Here is a 23375-nt window from a genome sequence, read left to right on the forward strand (position 1 = left end):
GATGATTTATTGACAACATTAGTTCCTCATAGTTCTAGCCTGTGGCATTGAAGATCACACAGCTGAAGAGCCTTTTGATGTGTATGAAAGGTTATTGGGGTGGGGTCTTTGAAGAACTGACAATGAACCACAATCTAAACAATGCACAGATATGTTACTTGATACTTGCATTCCTTCTAAATCAGAGTCGCTCTACAAGTTATTTAAAAGTTCTTATTCCAAAGTGCAAAATTCAGTACAATTCACTTAGGCAAATTGTAGGAGATGGAACTTTAAAAACTGACAAAACAATCAAATTATTAATTTTGTGTTCAAAATTTCCATTTTCATGAAGTCTTTCATTCATCTAACCTTATACAGATCCAAAACCTACAGATCAGCAAAATCCCAGTTTCTACTATGTTAGCTGATCTCAACAATTGCCAAAAGAAAGGTGTACAGACGTATATGTGTCTTAGATTAGATTATATTACTTACAGTGTGGAAACAGGCCCTTCGGCCCAACAAAACCACACCCACCCAGACCCATTCCTCTACATTTACCCTTGCACCTAACACTACAGGCAATTTAGCATGGCCAATTCACCTTACCTGCACATTTTTGGACTGTGGGAGGAAACCGGAGCACCCAGAGGAAACCCATGCAGACACTGGAAGAATGTGCAAACTCCACACAGTCAGTCGCCTGAGGCGGGAATTGAACCCAGGTCTCTGGTGCTGTGAGGCAGCAGTGCTAACCACCGTGTCGCCCACAAGAATCACAGACACAAGAATAACTTACTTCAGTCAAAAAAGTTAAGAAGTGGGTTAAAAGTAAAAACTATAAATCATTATCTGGTTGGTGAAATATTTGATTGAAATTACTTACCCTTTTTTGCTCTTTGATGTATTTAATTGTGTCCTCCCTTGCATTTTGAATTGCCTCTGTTACAGCTTTCTCAGCTCTTTTTCTTTCTTGGTTTACAGCTTCTCTTATGGCCTCCTGTTGAGAGGTTAAAATGGTGGATAATCAATCCTTGCATCCATGAAGTCTGGAGAATTGTGATCTGTTCACGGAACTCTGTTAATAGTCATAATTGGAAAAAATAGGTGGAGACAAGAAGTGTATTTATCGAGCATTCCCTTTGCAAAATACCCCAAAATATTATAAGTAATTATAATAGAAGCATAGAAAATCGGAGCAGGAATAGGCCATTTGGACCTTTGAGCTGTTGAACCATTCATTATGGTCATGGCCAATCATCCAACTTTACAGCCTGTTCCCACTCATTCCTCCATGATCCTTTGATCCCTTTAACTCCAAGTGCTATATCTAACTCTCTTTGAACTCATACAATGTTTTGGCTCCTATTGCTTTCTGTGTAGCGAACTGCACAGGATCACTACTCTCTCAGCGAAGAAACTTCTCTTCATCTCAATCTTAAATAGTCCACCTCATATCCGGAGACTGTAACCCCTGGTTCTGGACACTCTTCTCATCAGCAAAATTCTCATCCATCTACACTGTCTAATCCTGTTAGAATTGTATAGGTTTCTATGAGATTCTCCCTCATTCGTCTGAATGGCAGTAACTAAAAACTTAATCGATTCAAGCTCTCCTCATACATCAGTCCTGCTGTTCCAAGAATCAGTCTGGTAAATCTTTGCTGCACTCCCCTAAAGCAAGAACATGCTTCCTCAGATTAGAAGACCAAAATTGTAATTTTCTAGGCACGGTCTCAGCAACGCCCTGCATAATTGCTGCAATACATTCCTGCTCCTGTATTCAAATAGTCTTGCTATGAAGGCCAAGAGATCATTTGCCTTCTTGACGATCTGCTGCACCTGCATGCTTATCTTAAGTAACTGATGTATAAAGACACCAGGTCTCATTGCATATTCTGCTCTCTCAATTTATACCCAGACAATAATGTGTCTTCTTGTTACCAAACCTCACATTTATCCATATTATACTTCATCTGCCATGCATTTGCCCACTCATTCAGCTATTCAAATCACACTACAGCATCTCTGTATCCTTTTCACAGTTCACCCTCCCACCTAGCTTTGCATCATCTGCAGATGTGCAAATATTACATTTACCAGTAGTTCCTTCATTTAAATAATTAATACATCTCATGAATAGCTAGGGCCCTCGTACAGATCCCTGATAAACCAAATCCACCTCATCAACCCTACAAATCACACCTAAAAGAATTCCAGTAGATTTGTCAAGCATAACTTCCCAATCTGTTCGATCCTGCCACTGTTTTCCCAACAAACAAAACTTGACAGAAAACCAAACAGATTTAACTAGACAGTGCTCCTCCATCACTCAGTCACACAATTAGATCCTTGCCATGACAGTTACTGTGCCAGCCACTGGACTTTATAAAACATTTTAAATGCAGAAGCTTTGCAAACTTTCAAAAATTTTTTTTTATTATCTGCCCAATTACATTGGTTGGCTGATGCTTTTAAGTTTACCCACCAGCAAAAGAAAGCAGTCTTTAAAGATGATTTATACTCAATTCCTTGCATCCTTTCTTATAAACTCCTATCGAGTCAAAAAATGTCTAGGAAACAAATCCATGGCAATAGAAATGAAGCTGATTCTAAAACTCAAGGCAGTCAGAATATGACCAATTAAATGCAACTAGTACACCATATGATATCTGATGAGCAAATCTATCAGCATTCTGTGCAATTTTAAGACAGCACACATTTTCCTGCATTCCCAGTTTTTGGTTCTAAGGTTGATAGCTCTTAGGGCTAGTGATCTTAGAGTCTGGGGAGAAAACAGGAAGAGGGGATTGAGTTGGATGATCAGCCCTGATTACTTTGAATGGCAAAACAGCCTTGAAGGGCTGAAAACCCATTCTTGCTCATATTTTCTATGCTTCTATTCTGCATCATGTCACATCAAAGAAGCAATACATATGTTCATGCATACTTACCACTCCATATAAATCGCTCTGAACAATTAGAAGAAAATCCCATAGATAATATTAACAGTTTCTGAAATTTCTTATATTAGAATTCCAGAAGTTATTAGTACAAACAGAAAAAAATCATTTTCCTACATAATCTTCTCATATCCGAAGGCTATTACTTATACTGGTTACATTACACTAGCTTGGTCATAGATACCTCAACTATATTAATAGTCACCTGTGCCTTGATAGTGATTATTTACTAGCTTAGTAAAAAGGACTTGAATCTAATTTTCTCTATTGAGCATCTATAAGTTTGAGGATGAATCCCAACTTCACGCTGAAATGGCAATGAACAAAATGGAAGCAATAACAAGTTGGTTGCTTCTAGGATCGCAGGGCATTACAGCAGGTGTGATGGTAGGACAGGGGAACATAGATATTGGTGAAAATTAATAACATGGACGAAAATAAGAGACTGCACATATAGTCAAAGCAAAGATGGTGGGACTATGAACAATGCTTCCTGGTTGGTTGAAAAGGGGCAGACCAGCACTTAACTGTTTGAGGTGGAAGTGAGGTGATAGTGATGAAGAAGTTTGGGTAGTGCCTTAGATCAGCTTGGTTGTATCTGTGACTGACTGTTAAACCATTACATTCTATATTTTAGTTTGGTTTATGAACCTGAGATATTATAGTACTTTATTTCTGCCAGAAGGAATAGGTCATATAATTCCATGAAGAAATATTTTCCATGTCACAGAATTAAAATCAACCTAAGTAGTCAAAGAATAATACTTATTTCAGATGTTTCACAGAACTAATGAATAAATCCAGATTCAAATTATTCTAATTTGTGCAATTTCATTTACCTGGTTTTTTTCCCTTTCTACTTGGAATGCTGCTTGGATAGCCTGTTCAAATTTTTCTTGGTCCTTACAACGCTCAATTTCCCATAGTTCTCTTTTTTCCAGCTGGATTTTTTCCATCCTTTCCCTCTCTTCTTGCACAGCTTTCAAAACAGCCTCCATAATGATTTCCTTTTCTGCCTGTGTAACAAAGCATTGTTCAAAAGGAGTTTTAAGAAAAAAAATCAAAAGGCATTTAAACCAAATATAATACCACATAAAAATCCATTGCCATATACTAAATAAAAGATCAGAGGAACTAACAAATGTTGTATGCTGAAAAATGAAATGCTTCTGCCAACTTCAACAGGAATTGGATTACAAAGCTGGAAGCAGATGCTTCAGAAATATTGTTGTCCCTGTTATTATAGCATCACTTGCCAATAATGCAAATTTTTCTTGTTACAATATTGTTACAGTGGTGATGTTAGGAAAATGGCTGCCATTGGCAACCACAGAGACCATCTACAATTTCAAGGAAAGAATCAATCTTCAAAAGCCTACATAAAACAGATGACAAGAATACTACAGTATCGAATAAAATTAAAACAAGGTTACAATGTTTTCTTATTAATCACCACTCCATAATCTAACTTTATACTATTGCATCAAGTTAACTGTTCGGTTCAATAATCAGGAAAGTCACAAAGTTAATAATAGTATTCAATACAAATTTGCACATACATTTTCTAACTACCCTCCATTTTATTAATTATTATTAACTATGTTTCCAATAACAACTCAATAGAATCTTTAAAGCAGTAAATCATTCAAGGGGTTTCACGGAAGTCTAATCAGAAGAAAACTGACAACAAGTTAAAAAAAAGACAATAGGAAAGTTAGCCAAAAAGTTTAGTCAAAGAGGTAGTGCTTTTCCTATTTAGTTAAACAAGCTAGTGTTTGAAATTATATGAGGGAAACTGGGATAGATCATAACTGATTATCCATCCTCTTTCTTTGATGGTGCTAAATATTGACTAAGCCCTAAAATGTCCTCAGCTAAAGTAAAATGCAAAGATACGTAAAAAATTTACTTCAAGCAAATGCAGCATGACCTTAGATACCAAGATGGCATACCTTTGTACATCCATATGCTGCATCACATGGATTATTATTTACCTAACATTTAACTCAAGACCCAAACTAGCAACTGTACTTGAAAAACAGTATGAGCCTCCAATGCAGTGGTTTTCAATTAGAAATAATAAGGTCTCTATCGAATGACATTTGTTCATTGTTAAGATCATAAGTGAAATTCACCTTGCAAAAAAAAAGCCAGGCTTTTTAAAATCATAGAATCCCAACAGTGCAGAAGAGATCACTCAGCTCATTGAGTCTGCACTGACCTCTGAAGAGCATCCCACCCAGAGCCACTCCCCACATCCTAAATAACTGTTACTCCTCAACCTAGCCTGTACATCCTTGGACACTATGGGACAAGTTATCATGATCAATCCACCTAGGCTGCATATCTTTAAACTGTGAAAGGAAACTGAAGCACCTGGCAGAAACCCATGCAGATACAAGGAGAATGTGCACACAATCATCTAAGGCTGGAATCAAACTTGGGTCCCTGGGTATGAGAGAAAGTGAGGACTGCAGATGCTGGAGATCAGAGTTGAAAAGTGTGGCGCTGGAAAAGCACAGCAGGTCAGACAGCGTCCGAGGAGGAGGAGAATTGACATTTCGGGCATAGGGTCTTCGCCAGGAATGTTGCGGGGGGGAAGAGGTTTCTGCTGAAGGGGGCTGATAAATTGGAGGTGCAGGTGGGCTGGGGGAAAAGTCACTGGGAAGGTGATAACTCAATGCAGGTGGGGGGGGGGGGCGGTGTGATGGTAATAGGTTGGAGCGGAGGATGGAGCTGATAGGTAGCAAGGTAGATGGACAGGTGGGACAGTTGAAGAGGGCTGTGCAGAGATGGAGGGTTGGATCTGGGAATAAGGCCTCATGTCCCCTCCACCCCACCTCATCCCAGATGCAGCCTTCCAACTCTGCACACCTTTTTGAACTGTCCCACCTGTCCATCTTCTTTCTCACCTATCCTCTCCACCCTCTGCTCTGACCTATTACCATCACCCCCCACCTGCATCTAACTATTGCCTTCCCAGCTACCTTCCCCACTTCTCCCCCCCTCCCCCCCCCTCCCCACCCCGTCCTCACCATCCCCTCCTATTTATCTCTCAGGCCTCTTCCACACCTCCTGCATTCCTGAAGAAGAGTTTGTGCCGAAAATGTCAATTCTCCTGCTCCTCGGAAGCTGCCGATCTACTGGGCTTTTCCAGCACCACACTTTTCGTCCCTGGGATTGAGGCTGCTGTACTAACCACTGTGCCACAAACAACATATTATGCCTGTTTATAGATACAATCATCTTATGGCGGCTAGTAAACGAAGCTAAAATTCCCTAAAAGTTTGCTATTCATTCCTGTATTATTTTCATATTTTCTCAACAATAAATAACCAGCTGGGAGAATGAATAAGATCATTAGTGCAGTTCATAATATCAATGGATGCTGAAAATTAGTACTTATTTTTAGCTATATATTTGTTGTATGAAAACTCCCCACAGTGCATTCAATTTTTAATACTGAAAGGTCCAGATAAAGATGAACTCATCCAAAATAGAATTGATTTTATTGAACTGTACAAAATATATAATAGATTGTGGGTAGGAAAACCAAAGCAAAGGTTTAAGTAAAACGATTTATCGTTTTTGGAAGTTTGCCTCCACCTGATTACAGGGAAATTCTGTGTCTAATTACATAGTCACAGAGTATTGTAACACGATCTCTTTAAAAAGGAAAACTTTAACACAGAAATTCTGATAAGCCAGATTAATTTTTTAAAAATACCTTTACAACTTCTCCCATTGCCTCGGTGCTTCGTAGTCTTTCTTCTGCAATACATCTTTCAAGAGTATTCTGTAAACAATTCAGCAAGTGTTCAGATATTTTACACACCAAAGACAATATCAAAAAGCGATTGTTTGACAAAAGAATTGAAAATTTACCTTATGCTGTTTTGCTTGTTCCTCCAAAGCTTCTTTTATCTTATTTTGTAATGCACATTTTTCTTCCTCCAGTAGGTCAAGCAGTCGCTCATGCTGGAAGACCATACAGTTGACAAAATGAGCAGCAAATCACACAGCATATGATTTTTCAGACATCAAGTAATAATAAATCATTGCCTTGACTTATACTTAAAAAGTTATACAGAAGAGGAAATTACTAATTTTAACTATGGATGAGTTTCAAACTCACTACTGGGCATAATTAACATCTTGCCAGACCTGTTCCAATCCAGTTCCTGGCAGAAGGTGGCTGGGATGCTGCTTGCAACACCTGGAAAATCTGGCATTAGATGTGTGGGAATGGGGTTCTAGATGGCTCACACAAGAAAGAGGGCACAATTTGGTTTAAGGGTCTGAGAAGAGCAAGAGCAATCATTCAAGTCCAACAAAGAACAGTCAAAAACCCAAATGTTTGGGTCTTTTTATGTTTTGGCAGATCCAGCCTTTCTCTGCCTTGTAGAAAAACTGCAGGATTTCTCCACTCAGGCTAAAGTTAAAATTCAAGAAGGAGCTAATGATGCTACTCATCGTGACCTGCATATTTAAAAACAGTTCTGTCAGCTGTGGGGCAAACAAAAATTGCAGTCAGGTGGATTTATTTAAACTTCCAGCTATAGTTGGAAAACACAAAGCAGAATTGCCTCCAATCCCCGAAATCCCTCCATTGTAACTTTTGATTAGAATATATTTAGAACAGGTTTTTCTCTTTTTAAACATACTGAATTGATAATGAAAATAAAATTAGGGCAAATTTTTACAGAGGGGTGGTTTGTGTGTGGAATGAACTTCCTGAGGAAATGGTGAATATAGGTACAATTACAACATTTAAAAGACATTTTATAGATGTATGAATAGGAAAGGTTTGAAGTGATATGGGCGAGGAGCAGGTAGGTGGGACTAGTTTAGTTTGGGATCATGATCGGCATGGATTGGTTGGACTGAAGTGTCCATTTCGGTGCTGCATGACTCTATGACCTGCTATCCTCTAGTTTATGGATGGTCACTTAGTAATACAGAACTTGAGCATTGCTAAACAAAAAAAGTACATACTGGAATCTTTTTGCCTTGCAATATCAGGAAGAGACAAGAATGCCAAATTTCAAAGGAAGCAACAATCTATACAACATAAGTAATGGCTACTGTAATTGTTTGCCAATCAACCCTAATTGGCTGAGGTGTTGCTGTGGTAAAAGCACAAAGGCATTTTGTTTTACATGCATTTGTTTAATTCAAAAAATGCTTAATGCCTGCCCATGTTCCTTTTTCTTACTGAGTACAGGTTACTGCAGAGGGAATATATGCAATTTCTACTAAGCATAAATGAACCACATCAGAACCACCACAGAAAACCATAAAATGCTTGTTAACGTAATTCTTAGCAAACTCAGGATTGCTCATAGAACCTCATCTAACAGTAGACATTATGTTCTCAGTTTTGCAAAAACAAGTTGTTTGAATATAATCCATATTCTGCCTGATGCGCACAGCTGAAAGGGTGTGATGTTTGATATGATAAGTCATACATCCCAGTATCTGATGTATGTACCTGCACAGCACCAGAACTGAAATTCATAAATCAAATTACGCTTTTATACCACAAGTCATCTAAACATCTTTTGGTTGATTGTCTGCATCCTGTTGGCAAAAAAAGTGTTACTGCTGCATAGTAGCAGCATAAAACAGATTGCTCAAATTTTTGAAATATCTGACTATTCCAGTATAATTTGATGTGTGGGAACAATAGATCCCTGGTGCAATCTTTATAGCAATGCTTTGACTAGAATCAACTTGCCAACCAAGTAGCACCCTTTCTCATGCAGCATAAATTTATGGTCCCTTCGAAATCTAACACTCTTGCATTTGTCCAAAGTGAACAGCTTCAACTGCATGTCTCCTTTTCCAGCAATATTCACACTTACTTGCTTGCTTCAAACTTGCTGGTGTTGCAAAAATGCAAGAAATGCGAGTGTTAATATACACCAAAATGCAAAAATAAAATTCATTCAGTATGAAGAGCTAAATTCAGCTTCAAAGAGACCTTTACTCATCCTGATTTTCATTTTTCTGATATAATGGTTATATCAGAATGGTTATTATGGTCTCTCCCACAGGGTTTTAAATCAGTCGCAGACAAGTTACACTCCATGAAAACAATAGAAATATGCACAAAGTTCAAATTTGTACACTAGACTATACAGAAATTCCAAACCAGAGCTGAATGTTAACATCTATCTTATTGCTTGAGAAAGTAAGTAATATTTTTACACAATTTTCTTTTTTATATCTGCAACCATATTATTACATTTATTGAACTGCAAGGTTTTGGATGAGGGGGCAAGCATTTTGGCACTGTGAATGTGTCAAAGCACTGAGGAACATACACATTCTCTCAGTACTCTAGGCAATCTGCATGTAACTCCAAGCAGACAATTCAAGAGTATTACTGAAGTCTCAACACTATAATGTAAGGGATCTCAAAATGTAAGTAAAAGAACCATAAAAGCAACCTTAAAATGAAGGAAGGAAGCTAGAATTATTTTGTAATTTTTCTCCTCTTTCTTTTCTCTCCATGCGCAGCCAATGCCAGTGTCTACACCATGAGAAACAGGAGTAGGACAAAAGATAAAAATAGCTGGGAAGGGGGTTCTGATTTTTAAATGGATGAAGTGGAAATTTAAATCAAAATTAACAGGATTATTGGCTTGCAAAACAAGCTATTTAGAATGCAGAACCTTTAAGTTATAAACTGCAATTTAGCAGATTTATGCTCCTTAACAATGAGAGTGTAACCTCTCATTTATGAAATGGTTGTGACTAATACAGAAACATAAAATACTGAAACGTAAGGAGTATTTGGCCCTTCCACACCCCTCCGCCATTCAATATAATCATCGCTGATCATCCAGCTCAGAAATCTGTTCCCACTTTCTCCATAGACCCTTTGACCCCTTTGCCCCAAAATAAATAACCTTAGCAAAACATTCAATGTTTTGGCTTCAACTGCTTTCTGTGGCAGAGAATTCGACAGCCTCACTATTCTTTGGGTGAAGAAATTTCTCCTCATCTCAATCCTAAATGGCCTAACCCATAACCTAAAATTGAGACCTTTGATTCTAAACTCCCTAATCATCTGGAACATCCTGATGTTTAATGTGTAGTTCTGCTAGCATTTTATTGTTTTCTGTGACAGCCTCCTTCCTTCTTTTAAACTCCCGTGAATATAACCCTAGCCGATCAAGTCTCTCTTCATTCACCAGAGCTGCCATTCCAGGAACAAATCTAGTAAACCTTTGTGGCACACCTTTCCTCAGATAAGAAGACCAAAAATACACACAATATTCCAGCTGTGGTTACAGCAAAAACCTGTATAACTGGAGCAAAACATCCTTGCTCCTGTACTCGAATATTTGCAATAAAGGACAACATACCATTTGCCTTTTTGACCATCAGTTGCTTACTTTCAGCGACTGGTGTACAAGCACACCAAGGCATTGTTGCTGCTCTCAGTTTCCCAACCTGTCAATAATCTTCAGACAATAATCTTCCTACTTCTTCTGCTACCAAAGTGGATAAGTTCACATTCATTCAAACTTTACTTCAACTTCCATGCATTTGACCACTTACTCAACTTGTCCCAATCTCAACAAACATTTCTGCATCCTCCTCACAATTCATTGTTCCACTCAGCTTTGTGCCATCTGCAAACTTGGGAGATATTACAGTTAGTTGCCTCATCTAACTCATTAATACATTTTGCAAATAGCTGAGATCCAACCATTACTCCCTGTGATACTCCATTCATCACTGCCTGCCGCTCAGAAAGATACTCCATTTATTCACATTTGCTATTTCCCATCTTTCAATCAGTTTTCAACCCATGTCAGTACACTAAGTCCAATCCTGTGCACTGTAATTTTGCATGGCAATCATTTATGCAGGACCTTACCAAATGTTTCCTTGAAAGATCAAGTAAACTGATCCATTGGTTGTTCCTTATCAATTCTACTAGTTACAATCTCAAAAAGGTCCAGTAGATTTGTCAAACATGATTTCCCTTTCATAACATTCCTGGTGATTCTTTTGCAGACCTGTCACTGTTTTCTAAGTGTTCTGTTATTAAAGCTTTCAAAAAAAATCCTAATAATTTTCCCCACTAGCGATGTTTTCATTAATTCACCTATGGGACATGGGCATCACTGGCTGGGTCAGTATCTATTGCCTCTTCCTGATTGCCTTGGGAAGCTTGGGAAGATGGTAATGAACAGCCTTCTTGAATCACTGCAATCCATGTGCTGAAGATAGACTCACATTGCCATTAGGGAGGGAATTCCAGCATTTTGACCCAGTGACAGCAAAAGAACAACAACAGATTTCCAAATCAGGATGGTGGGTGCCTTCGAAGGGAAGTCGCAGGCAGTAGCGTGCTCATGTATTTGCTGCCCTTGTTATTCTAGGCAGAATTCGTTCTGGCTTGGAAGATGCTAAGCATCTTTGGTAAATTTCTGCTTGTTGATAATGCACACTATTACTACTAATCCTCAGTGCTGGAGTGACTGAATGTTTCTGGATGTGATGCCAATCAAGTGATGTGCCTAGTCCTGGACAAAATGTCAAGCTCCCTAAGTGTTTCTGGAGCTGAACTCATGAAAGCAAATGGGGAGTATTTCATCACACTCCTGACTTGTGCCTTGCAGATGGTGGACTACAAGGGGAAATCAGGAGGTGAATTACTTGCTCCAGGATTCCTAGCCTCTAATGTGCACTGCATTTATATGGAGAGTCCAGTACAGCTTCTGGTCAATGGTAATCTTCAGGATGTGATAGTAGGGGGATATAGTGATGGTAATGCCATTGAATGTTAAAGCACTGTGGTTAGGTTGTCTCTTGTTCGTGATGGTCATTGCCTGTCAATCATGTGGCACACATGTCACTTGTCAATTTTCAAACCCAAGTCTTGCCAAATTTGGACATGGACTGCTTCCATGTGAATGGAGTTGCAAGTGGTCCGATCACTATGCAATCATTAGTGAACCTCCCACTTTTGACCTAATGATGAAGGGAAGTTCATTGATGAAGCAGCTGAAGATAGTTGGGCCAATGGATTGCTAATGTCAAGCTAACTGGCCTTTAATTGCTTGTTTTCTTTCTAACCCCTATCTTAATTACCGGGGTTATATTAGCTACCTTGCAAAGCTTTGGAGCGGTTTCAGAATTCAAAGAATCTTGAAAAAATAACCAACAACGCATCCACTATTTCTAGGGCCACTTCTTATGTATTCTGATATATACAATGTCAGGCCTGGGGATTTTTCAGGGTTTAATCCCATCAATATCCTCAACATAATTTCTTTACTAATATGGATTTCCTGGAGTGCCTCCCTTTCATTAGACCAGGTTCCCCAACATTTTTGAAAAAGTTATTTGAGTCCTTTGTGACGGGAGATTCAAAATAAGTATTTAGTTGGTCTGTTATGTCTTTGCTCCCCATTATAACTTCCTCTATTTACGACTATAAGGGACCTACATTTCACAAATCTTCACATATACCTATAGAAGCTTTCACTGCTATGGAATCAGCAGCCTGTTGCTGTATTAATACTTGATTAAACTGATATTTTTAAGATTGCTAGTTTTTTTTCCTCACTCACACAATTCCTTGTATTGCATTAACTATTACTTCCATCTCTGTTTATTTTCACCTAAAATGTATAACCTGAGCATTCACTGTAAATCTCTACTGATTACCATCTGTACATGCCAATAACTTATCCTTCACGATGTCTTTTATAGTCCTCACTATTTATCACTGTAAAGAATGGTAGTAATGTCACTGTACTGGTAATTGTCTGAGATATGGTTTCCCTCAGGTTAAATCACCAACAGTTGTCTCTCTTTAAGAGCAGCCCAAAAGTCTGGTAAGACCATGGCACAGAATGCTCGCAATCTGAGAAACCCAGGCAAATGTACTGAGCATGGTCGTGACTCACTTGGGCAGGGTCTGGAAATCACGCCCCACTATTCTCAGAGTTAGTAAAATGTGAAAGAATTTATACACACCATCTAAAGTCCCTAATTTACCTAACTGACATACACAGTTTAAAAGAAAATATACATCAGGTATCTGTATGTAACAAGAAAACAAGTATTCCTTTTAATCAGATTGTTTTAATTACTGGCAGAAAAGAAATGAATTGTTAACTTATAACTATCGCTTCCAAAATTCACCACTCCACAAACAGACAGACATACAGAGACAATGCAGAAATGCATATTAAGTGTGAAAGGAGAAAAAAAGATCAAGGACAGCACCAGGTCAGACCACAGGAATCAATTGATTATTTTATTCTTCCTTTCAATTATTTAATATTAACACAATATTGCTTGATGTTTGGTCTTTCACTTGCTGGATGAGAATTTAACCCCTTTATTGGTCTCTAATGGCAATTTTTCAGTTTTTCTTTCAACAAGAGTATCTGCAAAGGAAGGCGAACGGAAGCCAGCTATCTATTACTAGAGACTTTCCTGTACCTCCACACAGGAGAGAGCCAGAACTTTTTTGATAATTTCTCTTTACAGGCTAGGTGTTTTTGCTGTACTGGCCCCCACATGATTACCTGATCAGAAGCAAAATCAAAACATTGTTCTGAAGCAATTGTCCCCTAACTCAGAATCCATCGGCTCCATTTTGATTTCACCATTCTATGAAAAAGCAACATAGTGTATCAAATTCATAATTTGCTCAAGAAAACATGGTTTTTTTTCTTAAGACTGCAGGCATCACTTTGCACAGTCTCCTTCTTTTAAGTTAAAAATGACACAACACCAGGTTATAACTAGACAACCAACCGATGAAGAAGCAGCGATTCGAAAGGTAGTGATTCCACATAAACCTACTGGACTATAATTTTTAACTTTGTCAACCCCAGTACCTCCAAATCCTTCTTTTATAACAGTTTCTTCCCTTTATCTTTGTCCACAGTTCAAAAGCAAACGACATAAAAGATGTGGGCTTGACAGTGCACAGGCTCAAATTCCATTAATAAAATCAGGAATTGACCCATCCTTGACCAGTCTGACTTACGTGTGGGACCAGATGCACAGTAATGTTATTGCCTCTTAATTGTTGTCAAAAACAGCCCATAAACCAATCAGTTCAAGAGCAATTAGGGATGAGTAATTAATGGTGGCTTCCAGCAACATCCCATTAAAGTATAAAAAGAAATTAGGTGGATTTTTACTATCGAGATGGGCAATCTAACTCAGGAAATATCCTGAATTGACAGGAAAGAAAATGCCCAATCAAATCCAATTTTCACTCTGTTGGGCAACATTGCAGAGTTAAAGATGGCCCATCATTCCTGAAACAGACTGGAGGCATCCACCTGGAGATCAAGTGCCCCCGTAAGCCTTTATGTGGGACTTTGCCACAGGTATTATTTAAAATTTAGACCCTCTAGTTCACACCCCTCACAAACTATTTACCCCCACATCCACTCCAGGCCACCACATATTCATATCCCCTATGCCAACTCATGCTCCCCACCCACCCTCATGTCCACTTATAACTCCATGTTGCCAACTTACCCAGTATCCACGAAAGAGAGAGATCAGGAGTCATGCTATGGATAAATAAAGTATGCGCATAATATTGCAATAATGTTTCACAATATTAAAAAAATCTTATCCATAAAATTCCATTCAAAGTTTTTAAACCTCAGGTGGTCAACTTTTTTGAAAAAACAAATGTCTATTCACAATCCTACACCAATAAACTGTTTGAGCTGTCAATCAAACGGATCTTGGAACTCCCATGCTGAGATAATCATAGCCTGTGGGAATCAAATGACTATTCATAATGACAGGCTAGCTGTGAACAAACAGCTAATCTAACAGTTGGAATATATTTTGCTTATGAGCACCAGGCACCCTGCATTTCAAGGACCCTCACATCCTCCCTATAGTGTAGTGAGGAGACTTGGGCACAATTTTCTGGATGGGGTCCAATCAATACTTGTAAAGGTTTAGTTTAACTTCTTTGCTTGTGTACTCAACATATCTATTTATGAAGCCAAAGATCCCATGTACATTGTTAGTGATACTACAACATGTACTGCCATCTTCAAAAGGTCAACACACATGCATCCCAGATCCCTCTAGTTTGGCATGCTCTTTAGATCAGTGCAATTAAGCCTATATTGACTCTCCCTATCCCACCACCTCACATTTCTTTGTTTTAAATTCCATCTTCCCGTTGCCAGTTAGTCGATGTATGCCCTGTCCCAGGTGATGTCTTTTCACTGTCTGTCAGTCCTCCAAGTTTAATACCATTGACAAATTTTGAAATTGTGCACCATATTGCAAAACCCAACTCATTTATACAGAGCATAAAATACAGCAGTCCTGTTGTGTGTATGTCTATGTTTAAGAGAATTCATCTTTAAGAATTACATGTTTTGTAGTGAGGAGAAATTTGCAACACTGTCTGGCAGTTAGTTTTCTGTAGGTCTGCAAGTTGCACACACAGAAATCAGTTAACATGTTATAATGCCCACGTTACAAAGTATAATGTGTTTTAATATTGTTAATGAACAAACTCGTGGTATTAATCAGTTGCTGGCTAAGGAATGGATTGACAGATCATTACTATTTATATGACAATCCTGACACTGATTCATGGAGAACATCATGATCTATATATTCCAGTCTGAAAAATAGCCACTGATAATGACGGTTTTCGATCCTGAGCCATTTTTTTCTTCAATTTAGCAATGATTCTCCTACTGCATTCGTTTTTTTAAAAACAAATCTTCTACTTGGTAACTTGTCCAATATTTTGTTAAAATTTATACAGTTAAATTCCACAACATTCTCTTGAACTTTCCCGGTACTTCATCAGAAAAAGTCAAACTTTCTACTTTACGGTTTGCACATTTTATGGCTGCATTCCATACACACAAGTCCAAACTGTATAATTACACTTCTAAAAAAGTGAAACAAGCAATGGCATCTATAATACACTACTCTCCAATCCAAGCAACACTTAGTCATCTTAACAGTGTCCCTATATATCCTTAAGACTGCTAACCACCAATCAATCTCATATAGCTTGTCCGACGTTTGCAAACTTCTGTGAGGCAATCACTTTCTGAAAATCTACATACTTTACACTTACAGTTTTATTTCTAGAAAGAACATTACCAAATTACTAACAAAATTGTGCTGACTGTCATTCATTAACCTTTGCTAAATGATGCAGATAGAAATTATTTTATTTAGCATCTCTCAAATATTGATATTGAGATCAATTAAATTGTTCTCACATTTTCAGCAATTTGCACTTCAGTAACTTAAGTTCAGGCATTCATGTTTTAAAGTCCATTATTATTGATAAAGTGCATTGTCTTTAAAAGTATTAACAGGTTATGCGTAATACTGCAGCCGTTCCTACACATTTGGCAGCTTGAATTCACTAGATTATAGAATGGTGACAACATTCCCATTATAACCTGCTGTTTGAGAAACTTTGGCATGAAGAGCCAAAAGTCTATGGGACACAGGGAGAGAGGAACAAGTAAAACATGGTTTATAGTTTTTTTTCCCCCTCCTAAGTACCACACGCTGCAACAAACACAAAGTAATTGTACAAAAATGCTTACAGAAGAGGACTACGGCAACTATTTATTCTTTCAGCTTTGTTTAATAAGTCTAACTAAAATGTCCTTAGCAGTTGCACTGTATAACACAAGTTGTATTTAGATGGAACATCCAAGTTAAACACATGTGGAGCAACAGCTGTCAATACAATCTCCATCAAAACACATTTTAACATTTAGAACCTACAAAACACTCCAGAGAATCATTTATTTGGTTTTACTATTTCCAGTAAACCATACCAGACTTTTCCTCTAAACGTAGGCAGATCTTTTATCTTTTAAGTAGTGAAGTGTAGAAAAATTCTTTTGGAATTAGATAGATATAAGCACGAAGTTTAATGGAGTAAAATATTAACTACCATATTAAAGCAAAATACCAAGTTACAATTATATATATTTTATTCCCTAAATTGATGTCACAGAATATCAAAGAGTTAATTAAGCAATTCGATAATCGGAGGACACTACAAGTTCAATGCAACACCCAATTACCAATTCAGCTTACATCTTGAAAACAAGGATCAATTGCTTTCACATGGCCTGCACTGTGGCATTGGGGAAGGCAATTGCTTGTTAACAATGTTCATTCAGTGTTAAGTCAACTGCAAAAGATATCAAACATAGAAAATAAACAAGGATTGTTCTTTTCCGGTAAATTGAGATGTCAGCATCTAAAATAAATATCAGTATTTCAGCATCTTTAATGTAATTAGGCTTTGTGCAGACTCACATGAACATACTACTTATATGAATGTTGCTATGTTTATTCGAAGAAGTTGGTCAAGGTGAACGATGAGAAAATGTTTTTCTCATCCTTGTAAACTGATACTGTGACCAACAAGATTATTTATACAAATATATACTGCGCATCACTGCATTTTTTCAAAAAGTTAAATTTATATGCTTTATGTTGGTTTATCAACAAGTCATATAGTTGCATTTTTGCTTCTGAAAGGAACTCCATCTAATATGAGAAAAAAGACTAGCATTAAAAATTTCTATTGACAATCACTGGAAGCCAACAACTTTCACCAACAGGGAGAAATGGAAAAATAGACAACTGAGATTGGGCTCAAAATGTATACTTTTTACATTAACCTGTTTGGACATGTCACAACTCTGGGGCAAGTGAGATTTGAACCCTGACTTTCTGGCCCAGACTTTGTGTTGAAGGTTGGGTTACATGTGTGGTAGTTAAACATATAGTTGAAAAGTGCAAATGCCTGGAACTTCCTCAACAACTTCAGCAACCCAACTGTGGTCTTTTTTTCCTGGCAGCAGAAATAATACCCCAAAAGGTTTGTAGGATCTACACAGCCATAGCATGAATTTCCACATTAAACACTGATTCTGTGTTGTACAGTACTTAATTAATCATAATACACCTTGAAATATCTAGTGCTGTGAAAATCACTACTTAAATGAAAGTCATTCTTTGTTTCTTTAGAGTATCCATTTATATGAAACCCATGCGTCAACAGCAAATCAATTTCTTCTGCTTACGTACCTCATATTGAGATACAACCAATATCAAATTATTCAAAATGTTATCAGGAGACATCTTTGTCTAACCCCATGCTTTTCTGCATCAGGCTCAGTTTCACCAAATACCATTCTGACTCATGTAGAGAATAAAATAATTCAACTCTCCAATGAATTTTGATAGCCTTCAACAATTTCAACAGCTTTTGTCAGTTCAATCAAGCAAAAGCTTTATTTACTAATCCACAAAGTAGGTGTAACTTCTTGCTGGTATTCTATGCTTCTTTCACTTAACACTCCCATCATTGTTTTTAAGATCATAAGAAAGATACAGGAGTGGAAGCAAGGCCATTCAGCCCATCGAACCCACTCTGCCATTTAATCATGGTTGATAGGCATTTCAATTCCACTTACCCGCACTCTTCCCGTAGCCCTTCATTCTTTGCGAGATCAAGAATTTATCAATCTCTGCCTTGAAGACACCCAACATCCCGACTTCCACTGCACTCTGTGGCAATGAATTCCACAGGCTGACCACTCTGGCTGAAGAAGTGTCTCATTTCTGTTTTAAATTGATCTCCCTCTAATTTTAAGAGTGTGCTCACGGGTCCTAGTCTCCGCACCATGTGGAAACAAATTCCAGTATTCACCCTTTCTAAGCCATGCCTTATATTGTAAGTTTCTATTAGATCTCCCCTCAACCGTCTAAACTCTAATGAATACAATTCCAGGATCCTCAGCCAATCAGCATATGTTAGGCTTACTATACCAGGGATCATCCATGTGAATCTTCACTGGACACACTCCAGTGCCAGTATGTCCTTCCTGAGGTGTGGGGCCTAAACTTGGACACAGTAATCTAAATGGGGCATAACTAGAGCTTTATAAAGTCTCAGAAGCACACTGCTGCTTTTAAATTCCAACCTCCTTGAGATAAATGACAACATTACATTTGCTCTCTTAATCATGGACTCAACCTGCAAGTCAACCTTTAGAGAATCCTGGACTAACACTCCCAGATCCCTTTGTACTTTGGCTTTATGAAGTTTCTTACCATTTTAGAAAATTGTCCATGCCTGTATTCGTTTTTCAAAAGTGCAAGACCTCGCACTTGCTCACATTGAATTTCATCAGCCATTTCCTGGACCAATCCCCTAAACAATCTAAATCTTTCTGCAGCTTCCCCACCTCCTCAGTACGACCTGCCTGTCTGCCTAACTTCATATAAAATCGGCAAACTTCACCAGAATGTGCCCAGTCCCTTCATCCAGATCACTAATATATAAAGTGAACAGCTTCAGCCCCAACACTGAACCCTGCGGGACTCCACTTATCACCAGCTGCCATTCCGAAAAAGAACCTTTTATCCCAACTCTCTGCTTCTGTCAGATAGCCAATCCCCAATCCATGCTAGTAGCTCACCTCGAACACCACGGGCCCTCACCTTACTCTGCAGCCACCCATGAGGCACCTTATCGCAAGCCTTTTGGAAGTCTAGATAGATAACATCTGCTGGATTTCCTCTGGTCTAACCTATTTGTTACCTCTTCAAAGAATTTTAACAGGTTTGTCAGGCTCTGCTTCCAGTTTTTGCCTCTCCAGTTTTAACAACTCTTCCTTACACCAAACTGAGCATACCAAATGGTGAATAATATGTTTGGCTTCAATCTATTTTCCAGGATCTTCTACAATATATTGGAAGTTTAATCAAATTATTGGTGAGAATACCTTTCATTGTGTTTGCCTTTCCCAAAGGGACCATTTGCTCCTCAAATAATCTTCCGTTTCTTTTTCGTGAAGATTTCCTTACACAAACCAATTAATTCTCAAGGTCTAGAAAGTTGTGAAACATGGTTTTGCAGAATTATGGAGAGATCAGTTAAAAGGGCCAGTTGAAGAATGAAGGGACTCAGGATGATGGAGGAGGAATAAAAAAAATCTACTGAATATCAACATGAAAAGGCAATTATAAGTTGTAGTTCTCTTTATTTTTAAATATGGAATTAAATCAGAGAAGAAATGCTTTAAAACCAAGACATATTTTTGAAAGCAAATAACTGGACACTCATTGGAAATGTTGTTTAAACAACTGTTGATTCCAGTGACTGCATCATAGCTTGCTGGTGAGCTGAAGTTGAGGAGTTGTGTACAAATGGAGCATGTGTTGGCAAAAAGTAGTTGAATGGTCGGTAGACTAGTGACCAGTTATTGATGACAAACGCCTTCTATCTGGCAACAACAATGAGATTGGTTCTCAAGTAGCTAATACAAAGAAGAGAGAAGTCTGCAGACTTCTCAGTTTGGGAGCAACATTTGTTCTTTACAGTAAGAGCTATTTTAAATTGGAAGTAAATCAGTTTATGTGTCCTCCAGCAGTTGCTGTAAAGTTTGCAAATAATAAGTCAGAGACCTTTTTATAAAGTGTGACACAGCCCCCATGCCCCCTGCAAAACAGTGAATAAGTCTAGAAAAGAAAAAGAGATGCAGAATTCCAATCAGCACAACAACCATCTCAGTAGATTATGCAAACAAAAGCTACTGAACTGCTTTCTTAGTTTCACTCGTTCATGTTTTTTTTTCCCAGTCTGTGTCTGTTTGCAAGTGTGAGAGCACTTAAGGGGAGTTTATAAGGTAATTAGAGTTTTAATTCGTACAGGTTTTGTTTCCTTAATTCATGGGACATGGTCATTGCTGGTTGGCCAGCATTTATTACCCATTCCTGGTTGCTCTTGAGGTGGTGATAGTGAGTGGTCTTCCTGAACTGTTGTCTACATGTTGTAGGTTGACCTAAAAATGTTCTTCGGGAAGCAATTCCAGAAGTTTGACCCAGCAAAAGTGAAGGAAAAGTGATATAAATTCCTAATCAGCATGATGTGTGGCTTGGAGGGGAACCTGTAGGTGGTGTTCCCATTGTATCAGCTGTCCTGGTCCTTCTAGGTGGAAGTGGTCATGAGTTGGAAGATGCTATACAGAGTCATAAAGATGTACAGCATGGAAACAGACCCTTTGGTCCAACTCGTCCATGCTGACCAGATATCCCAACCCAATCTAGTCCCACCTGCCAGCACCTGGCCCATATCCCTCCAAACCCTTCCTATTCATTTATCCATCTAGATGCCTTTTAAATGTTGCAATTGTAATAGCCTCCACCACTTCCTTTGGCAACTTATGCCATACACGTATCACCCTCTGAGTGAAAAAGTCACCCCTTAGGTCTCTTTTATAACTTTCCTCTCTCACCCTAAACCTATGCCCTCTAGTTCAGGACTCCCCCACCCCAATGATCTTTGGTGAATATCTGCAGTGAATCTTGTAGATGGTACACACTGCTGCAACTGAACTTCAGTGGTGGAGGGGGTGGATGCTTGATGTGTTGCCAATCAAACAGGCTGCTTTGTCTTGGACGGTATCAAGCTTTTTGGGTGTTGTTGGAGCTATACCAATCCAGGCAAGTGGGAAGTACTCCACCACATTCCTTACTTGTGCTTTGTGGATGATGAACAGATTTTGGGGAGTAAGGAGATGAGTTACTTGCTGCAGTATTAATGGCCTCTGATCTGCTCTTGTAGTCAGTCAGTGTTTATGTGGCAAATCCAGTTGTCTTTCTGGTTAATGGTAATCCTAAGAATGTTGATAGTGGGGTATTCAGTGGTGGTTACACCATCGAATGTTAAGGGCAATGGCTTGATTGTCTCCTATTGTTGATGCTCATTGCCTGGTATTTGTATGGAGTGAATGGTGCCAGTACAAGCTAGAGTATTGTCCAGATCTTGTTGCAACTGAACATGGACTGCTATGATACCAGAGAGGTCACAGTGGTGATCAACACTGTACATTATCCAATAACATCCCTCATCATTGGGCCTTATGATGGAGAGAAGGTCATTGATGAAACAGTTGAAGATGGTTGGGTTGAAGACATTACCCTGAGGAACTCCTGCAGAGATGTCCTGGAGCTCAGATGGCTGACCCTCCAACAAACACAACAATGTTTCTATGTGCCAAATATGGCTGCAACTAGTGCCCTGATACCCGTTGATTCCACTTGGTCAAATGTGTCTTTGACGTGAAAGAATGTCACTCTCACCTCACCTCAGGAATTTCATCCATGAATCTTGTCCATGTTTGAATTTAGGCTACAATGAGGTCAGGAGCCGAGTTGCCCTTGCAGAATCCACACTAGTTGTCAGTGAGCAGTTTATTGCTTACTAAGTATTGCTTGATAGCATTTTTGATGACCTCTTCCATCACTTTACTGATGATCAAGAATAGGCTGATGAGGCAGTAACTGATCAGTAATTTTAAGACAACTTTGGGAAGCCCAAGAATTGATCTATGCAAAGGAGCTGCCGTTTGCAAATCACTGCTACAGCAATCAAAATGGCTGTAATTTTTATGTAGTAACCACTATTTCAAATAGGTTGCTGTTAAACATGTATTTGAGCCATTGGCAAGCACAGATTTAATAAAAAAACAAAAGAAAGAATACCAATAAAGGGGCAAAGCATCATTTATACTGTGAAAGAGCATGGAGCTGATTGGCAGGCAAGTGGACTATGGAAGAGGTGTTGTCATTAAAAATGCAGATAATAATTGATAGTTGACTGTCAGGACCTACTGTAAGTAACCAATATAAAACTAATGTTTTGTAAATTCAGAGAACTTTGGAAGATCATAATTAGGGCATCTGTAATGTTCACAACTACTTCCTTTAAAATCCTGGGACAGAAGTTATCAAACCCTGGAGATTTGGCATGCTTTAATGTCAATACTTCCTTCATTACTGTTATTTCACTATTACTGTTAATTTTGTTGAACTGTCACTGATTGATTCAATATTAATTTCCTTCAGATGTCTGGCATACTAACCTCTTTTCTCTACTGTAAATGCTGACACAAAGTAAATGTTCAAAATGTTTCTCATTCCTTTCACAGACAGTCTTACTGTCTTCAGTTTTCAAAAGAATATAATTGTTCTTTATCATTTTTTCCTAAACAGTAAATTTTATGCAGTGATTTCTACAGCTTTTACTGCTTCGTTATTCATGGCCATTTCCCAGAATCTCTGCTTTTTTTGTATGCTTTTGCTTTAAATGTTAATCTTCAGTAATGTGTTTGTTAAGGTTCCCCATGGTAGAATGATGGAGAAAATGAAGTTGCATGGGGTCCAGGGTGTGCTAGCTAGATGGATAGAGAACTGGTTGGGCAGCAGGAGACAGAGTAGTAGTGGAAGGGAGTTTCTCAAAATGGAGAACTGTGACCAGCGGTGTTGCACAGGGATCCATGATGGGACCACTGTTGTTTGTGATATATATAAATGATTTGGAGGAACGTATAGGTGGTCTGATTA

General features: G+C 38.4%; 1 protein-coding gene across 1 annotated transcript in view; it reads right to left on the reverse strand.

The window, feature by feature from the left end:
- Positions 1-23375, reverse strand: part of LOC140458064 (coiled-coil domain-containing protein 91-like) — a 190071-nt gene that overhangs the window by 55044 nt on the left and 111652 nt on the right. The window contains exons 10-13 of the mRNA XM_072552108.1: positions 6831-6923; positions 6673-6741; positions 3785-3961; positions 869-982 (exon numbers count right to left, since the gene is read on the reverse strand). Coding sequence (XP_072408209.1) covers positions 869-982; positions 3785-3961; positions 6673-6741; positions 6831-6923 — 453 coding nt within the window. The remainder of the gene's footprint in view (positions 1-868; positions 983-3784; positions 3962-6672; positions 6742-6830; positions 6924-23375) is intronic.

Source organism: Chiloscyllium punctatum, chromosome 32 (genome assembly GCF_047496795.1).
Source record: "Chiloscyllium punctatum isolate Juve2018m chromosome 32, sChiPun1.3, whole genome shotgun sequence".
Taxonomy (NCBI): Eukaryota; Metazoa; Chordata; class Chondrichthyes; order Orectolobiformes; family Hemiscylliidae; genus Chiloscyllium; species Chiloscyllium punctatum.